Source organism: Merops nubicus, unplaced genomic scaffold (genome assembly GCF_000691845.1).
Source record: "Merops nubicus isolate BGI_N331 unplaced genomic scaffold, ASM69184v1 scaffold37637, whole genome shotgun sequence".
Taxonomy (NCBI): domain Eukaryota; kingdom Metazoa; phylum Chordata; class Aves; order Coraciiformes; family Meropidae; genus Merops; species Merops nubicus.
Window position 1 is genome coordinate 121,627 of NW_008619456.1, and position 7,416 is coordinate 129,042.

Below are 7,416 nucleotides of genomic sequence, written 5' to 3' on the forward strand. Positions count from 1 at the left end.
TTTTGGTTTTTTTGTCTGTGTTGCATATACATCTGTCTCAAAACTGGATTTTTATATTTTGGACTGTCTCTTATTTCTTTCATCCCTAACACTTTTCTTTCCCCTCTGTCTCATGTGACTGCTTCTAGATGTTCGACTGGATCAGCCACAACAAGGAATTGTTCCTGCAGAGTCACACAGAGATCGGCGTGAGCTACCAACATGCCCTTGACCTCCAGACGCAGCACAATCACTTTGCCATGAATTCCATGGTGAGTTGAGGGCACGCAGTGAACAGCAGGTCTGTGCACATGAGGCCACCTCTGCTTCAGAGAGCACTGTGGACCTGTGAGAGGTGAAGTAAGGAACATCAGGCTGGGCTGTGGCAACAGCTGTCTTTCTGGGAAGTGGAGTGTTGCTTTGTCCACCCAGATGCTGATATATGATTATCTCCTTAAGAGCAGTACAGCCCTATGGATTTTGTTTACATTTCAGAGAGCAGTATTTTTTAAGTTTTTGACATTTATTTGACTGGGAATTAATGAGAGCTGTAGGTGGTACCTTAATAATTTATGCTTCTTACCCCACACTCTACTAAAGAACTTTTCAGAACTTTGAAAAAGAGACACTAATCCAGCTGTCAGTTGTGACCACAGTGGGATTTTGGCTTTTTCAGTAGGTAATTGGTCAGTCTTTTTGAATGCAACTCAATTTACCTTAGTGGTTTTTTGTTTTGTTTTGTTTTTCTTTTAAAAAAGGCATCATTATACATTTATAAGTGCTTTGCTCACTTTCTTATTCTTTCCAGGCATAAGGTATTTTTTCTGGAAACTGCTCTGCTTTCAGCACAGAAATGAGGACAGAATGTATTGACGATTTGATTGTTGCACTGGGTTAGAATAAACATGTGCATACCTCCTGCTACAATTGAAAACACAGAGAGGAGCCCTCTCTGCACAAAAACTTGTCCTCAATAAACCAGCTGCCACAGGTGCCCCTTTCCATGCTGTGCAAAGTCAGGTTACAGCTGCACTGGGGCTGAGCCCTCTAAGGTGTTGGCTGAGGTTTAAATTTGTGGTCTAAGTCACTAGAGAGCTTCACCTTGCTATGCCCCCAAAGGGCGAGGTACTTGAAAGAGCTGTCTGAAATGTGAAAGAGCCATCCTGGCTACCTGAGGTTGTGGAAGACCACACACTGCTTTTGTAAGAGTGCAGCTGTTAACCCTAGTGTTCTGGCCAAATTCCAGATCAGGTAATTAACTTCTCTGACCTAAATTCCACCAGCCATTTCCACCTACCTAGATCTTCCTTACTAAAGCACTGTGCCATGCTATGGCTTTGCACAACAGTGGAAGATGAGAAGTATTTATAATGTCTGTTGGTGTATTTATTGTGATTATAACTGAAAGGAGTACCTAAAAACAGGCTCTAGGCACCTGATTGTAAAGGTTGCCATCACAATGCCATTTAGCAAGACACAGGATAGCATGGCCTCCATGTAACACTGTTGCTCACAGAATCCTAACAAATAAATGTGTCCTGGAGGTTATTGCATTAAAAGCCATTTAGCTTGTGAAAGTCAGTCATAATTTTTCAGAAAACACCATGAGAACAGTCAAGCTGAAGGATATCCTTTTATCCTTTTTGTGGTTCTGTCTGGTATTGTTTTCTTCAAATATCTGGAAATGAAACTTGGAAAGAGGAGTTGTTAATAGAAAATTAATGAGTGATAGGGAGGGTCCACTTGATGGAAGAAAAATTATTTTCCTCCATTCTTCTTGAGCCTGAATGCGGAATGCAACGAAGCGAGACATTTTAAAAGATCTTGGGGAAACTCCTTGGGACAGGGACCTCTCAGCAGCTGTGCTTTGGCTCTCAGCTGTGCCATTTCACCATCTCAGTGCTGCCAAACTCCTGCCTAATGGACCTGCCCTGAAGAGAGACCTGTTCAGCTGAGGGGAAGGAGTGCAACAGATGATGCTCCTCCCATTCTGTGCTGTCTCCACTATAATCCACACGTGTAGTCATACAGGAGCCCATACGCCCAGTATGTACCAGTGCACTAATAAGAATGTTTCCTCCATCTCTTTTGCATAGAGGGTCTGTGTGGAAGGGTGTTAATACTGGGCACCTTTGACTTTCAGTCTGTAAGTATGGTGAAAGATGGCACTCAATCCTGCTCTAATTAATTGGACTGAAATATATGACTCCGCAGAGGAACCCCGCAATATAACAAATATGCCAAACAACATATATATTCTCAGATAATCCTCCTTACAGGAACGTAACTCAGAGTGCAGTACACCTCTGTGTTATTTTTCATGCACTACTTTTCTTTTAGCTTCAATTGAATTTTAGACCTAGAATCCCCTCTGATGGAATTTATCAGAAATATCTGGTTTACTCAGTACTTGAAATTCTTCATGATCAGATGTTTTCCAAGACTTTCCATGTTGCCAAAGGGACCCTATCTGGGTTACGTGTCTGCACAATGGTCTTTCTAGAGGGCATTTCAGTTCCAGGGTTGCATAAGCTGGCAAATGTGGTGAGTTTTAAAGCGTGGTGAGTTTTAAAGCATAGTGAGGCTGGTTTGTGGAATTAAACAGGGCTGCTGTCTTACAGAGGGCTTGACATCCTATTTTTTTACAATAGCAGACTTGGGGGTGTATCAAACTGAAAGAACAGTTGGAAAATAGTGTGAAAAGGGTTTAAGCTGCATGGTACTTGAACTAACCTGGAGCTGCTGTATGTAAGCATAGTGCTGCTGTCAGCAGTGGTGCTGGCTTTCAGATGGAGCAGATTCTTTGCTAGAAAAAGGTGGAGTGACTCCCACAAGTCAGTATTGTGAATGTGAGGGTGTTAGCAAGCAGGAGACATCAGCTTGCTGCATGAGGGTGTTGGGCTGCCTACTAGTCGTTCTCTTTATGGTAAAGCACATAGGAAGAGCAAGAGGAGATTGAAACTAAGGTGGCCCTTTCCTGGCCCCAGCCCAGCTCCTGTGGCAGATGGTGGTTTTGTCTCTCGATGCACATGAGATCTCTATGAGAGCCCATGTGAAGACACTCTGTAGTAAGGATGAAGCCCCTGCATTTTTTCGAGGCAAGAGCCAGTGATGGTCAGCAATGGGCTCAGGACAGATGGACTTCCTCAAATGAAGCAAAACCAGAGAAACCTGGGTAATGGCTCTGAAAACAGTGGTAGGATAATACATACCCCAAGCCTACACAGCAGTCTGAGCTGTACTTTAGTTGTTAGGGCTAGAAATCTGGATCAGGTCTGTTTCATGTGTGACACTGCTGTAGTGGAGGAGAATCTTGCTGATAACAGAGAAACTAGTGGGAAAGAAACATGGGTGCTAACTGTAGCTTCCTGAGGAAAGATATACGAGGTCTGTATGTTTTGTCAGGTTTTCTGATGCACAGTCTGATTTTATGGAGTTTGGTTTTTTTTTTTTATCCAATGTAGTTTTCTCTAAGAAAATTAGTCAGTGATGTTGGAAATACATAATCTTGTGATTGTTACTGCACAGTAGCTTCATTCAATTGTCTTATTCTTATGGCAACATCTTTGTTCAGTTAATGCTATAATTTAATTTCTGTTGGAGACTGTTGGGAAATGACTAGTGCGAATATTTGGTAATATTTATACTGCAGTAAGAACAGCAGGTTTAGGTCCCTGTTCCAGATGCTATATGCTTTCAAAGGAAGAAATGGTCTTTGCTTTGCAGTCTGTTGCCAAAGGCTCTGCTAATACAGTATTTATATATATAAATTACTTTTGCACATCAAGAATCTTCTGGCATTAAGTTACCCACTGATAAATATTTGTGAAGTTAAGGATTAGGATTAAGTAACATAATGCAGATAGAGAGAGAACAATAGCTTTGGTGAATTTACTTTTAGGCATGTATTCATTTTTGTTTCTAATCCAGTATTCCTCAATCTCTTCACCTAATACACTTGGCTGCAAAAGAAAACAACAGGAATCCTTTCCTGTTACCTTACAAGAGAATGGGGATGTTATTACCCTCAGATCTGTTTGCAGTCCCAAGTCTGAAAATTCAAGATACTGGTGAGCTTAAATAAATTGAAGCATTCATATCATTGATATCAGATTCACATCTCATGAACCTTCAAGCTCTCTCATGCTGATTACAAAACTCGAATATTTAGCTGCCTTGCTTTGGGTGCAAGACGTGGAGATTGGTTCAAGAGGAGTGAGTTTCAGACCCGCTTCAAAGGTTCAGCATTTTATTTACATAATTTGCTTTCTGAGTCTCAAGGGTGAACTAGATCACACTATAAACTTTTCCAATGGGAATTCGCTTCATAATCTTGATGGAGGTCAGGTGAGGTCCCTAGTGACTGGAAAAAAGGAAACATCACACCCGTTTTTAAAAAGGGTAGAAAGGAAGATCCTGGGAACTACCAACCTGTCGGCCTCACCTCTGTGTCTGGGAACATCATGGAACAGATCCTCCTAGAAGAAATGCTAAGGCACATGGAGGACAGGGAGGTGATTCAAGAGATTCAGCACAGCTTTACCAGAGGCCAGTCCTGCCTGACCAATCTAGTGGCTTTCTACAGTGAAGTAACTGCATCAGTGGACAAGGGAAGCGCTAAGGATGTCATCTCTCTTGACTTTGCCAAGGCCTTTGACATTTTCCCTCTAACATCCTCCTTTCAAAGCTGGAGAGAGAGAGGTTTGATGGGTGGGCTGTTCAGTGCATAAGAAATTGGCTGGATGGTTGCACCCAGAGAGTTGTGGTCAATGGCTCTATGTCTAGCTGGGCAAAAGTGCCAAGTGGTGTCCCTCAAGGGTCCGTATGGGACCGGTGTTTAATATCTTCATCGATGACATAGACAGGGCATTGAGTGCACCCTCAGCAAGTTTGCCGAGGGTACTAAGCTGGGTGGTGCAGCTGACATGCCAGAGGGACAGGAGGCCATCCAGAGGCCCTTGGACAGGCTGGAGAGGTGGGCTCAGGGGAATCTCATGAGGTTCAACAAGGCCAAGTGCAGGGTCCTGCACCTGGGCTGGGGCAACCAGCATTATCAATATAAGCTGGGAGAGGACAGGCTATAGAGCAGTCCTTTGGAAATAGACTTGGGGGTACTAGTAAAGGAGAAGCTGGACGTGAGCCACCAATGTGCAGCAGCAGCCCAGAAGGCCAATCGAATCCTAGGCTGTATCAAAAGAAGCGTGGCCAGCAGATGGAGAGAGGTGATTCTGCTGCTCTGCTCTGCCCTGCTGAGACCTCACCTGGAGTCCTGTGTCCAGCTCCGGAGCCCCCAGCACAAGAAGGATGTGGTGCTGTTGGTGTGTGTCCAAAATGAATAAAGGGCTGGAGCACCTCTCCTATGAGGACAGGCTGAGGGAGCTGGGGTTGTTCAGCCTGGAGAAGAGAAGGATCCAGGGTGGCCTTATAATGACCTTCTAGTACCTGAAAGGGGCCTCCAAGAAAGCAGGGGAGGGACTATTCACAAGGGTTTGTAGTGATAGGACAAGGGGTAATGGCTTTAGGGTAGATTTAAGTTAGATGTTAGGAAAAAGTTCTTTCATATGAGAGTGATAAGTCACTGGAATAGGTTGCTCAGACAGGTGGTTGAAGCCTCATCCTTGGAGAGATTCAAGGTCAGGCTTGATGAGGCTCTGAGCAGCCTGACCTAGGACTAGATGACTTTTGAGGGTCCCTTCTGAACAAATACGTTCTATGAATCTATGGTTTTGCTGGAAATTTCTTTTTGAGTTTAGATAGGTCTATGTTTATGTAATGTATTAGTGCCAGTAACTGTTGGATTGGGAATAGTTCAGCTATCATGAATCTGAGTAATAAAATAATGAAAACTTGAAGCACTGTTGTGTGGCTTGGGAATGTTTATGGCTTTTTTCTTTTGTCAATATGTTAAAATCAGTATTGTGAGAGGAGGAGGATAGTGTAGCTGAGGATGGCTGTGTGTTTTGCAGGAAAAAATCTAACAGATATTAGTGGAAGTTGGATCAGATCTTGGATCTCTAAAGTTTTTTGCTTTTGCCTTTTTTTTTTTTCCTTTACATCACACCTAGTGTCCTTTAAGCCTGGCACAAATAATAATAATAGTTATATTCTCCTCACTTCCTCTAGAAAATGTTCTCCAAATGTTTATTGGGTCATGACTTTTGTCACATGCTCTTCCTATACATCTCTATAGGCATGCTGTGACCAAAGCTTCTTGAAAAAACAATTTATTACTCTATTTTTTACAATAATAATTCTTCCTTTTAAATGAACAGTGTGGGATGTGGACAAGTCATGCATTTGAGGTAATAAACTATTGTGTGGTATTTTTCTTTCAAATAAGGGCCATAAGTTTGGTTTGGTTTTGTGATTCAAAGCAGTGCTTATTTTCACTTCAGTTTTAAAATAAATTATGATAGTCTTTATCACAGCTGTATAATGTTTATACTGAAGCAATAATACTTTCCATGAAGACGAATATTTAGCTCCAACACTTTGTGAGTAATCTCGATAATCTGGTGAATTCACTAGAGAAAAAAAAACACTTTCCACACGACACAAAAGATACTGGCTGTAGCTCTGCACTTGGATACGTGGTATACGTGCCATTTGTTCCAGCTGAAGCTACACGTATTTCCTTTGCAGGACCTTTTTATGTCTGGATCTATTAACCTCCTTAAAGAATGAGTTATTACTTTCACTGGGACATGGATAAAAACAGCAGTGTCCTAAGAAAGTCACAATATGTTTCAAACGTGGTACGATTATCATGTAAAGGCTAATGATGCCTGTTGAAAATTTCCAACATTTATCTTAAATGAACGGTATTTTTCTGGATATAGGCTGAGTTAAAATGCCACCCAATATTGTTCTGCAACAGGCTACATATAATTGGCCTTATTATAGAAACTTAAAGGCCTTAAATACATCTCATGAGTTTTTATTTTGTCACTGAAACATTCTGGTTTGGATTTATGTGTTAGGTTCATTTCACAGATGGTTTCTAAACTCAGTTACACAGTTCAAGCTGGTTATTTTTTATTTTATTTTAAAGAAGAACTATTCAACAATCAAATTTCACCTTCAATTAATCTGCAAAACCTTCTCTTGCAGCCCACCTTCACTGCTTGCCATCACAATATCTCAACTAGCTCTCTAGGAAATGAGATGAACACAGCCAAGTTCCTTGCAGATTTAATGCTTCCCACTGCTCATTTTTCTTTTGTGAGTGGAAGGTATTCTTTTTGTGCTTGTAGTAGAAGAAAGTATTGTTCCAGCTAGAGTTGGAGGGTTTAATTAAGAAGGAAGGTCTCCCAGCATGCCTGAGAGATGATCAGGGCTGAGTCAGTGTATTTCCCTATGGGAGATCACTCCACAAGTGAAGCTCCACTCCTGTCAGTGCTTATTGCTGATTCTTGGTGATCAGGTAGTGAGGTGGAT

General features: G+C 41.8%; 1 protein-coding gene across 1 annotated transcript in view; it reads left to right on the forward strand.

Moving 5' to 3' along the window:
• The window catches only part of LOC103776280 (kalirin-like), a gene marked incomplete at both ends in the record, with an annotated part of 65,531 nt that extends 65,280 nt beyond the window's left edge, over positions 1 to 251 (forward strand). The window contains 1 exon segment of the mRNA XM_008943783.1: positions 129 to 251. Coding sequence (XP_008942031.1) covers positions 129 to 251 — 123 coding nt within the window.
• Between the last annotated feature and the right edge of the window lie 7,165 nt (positions 252 to 7,416).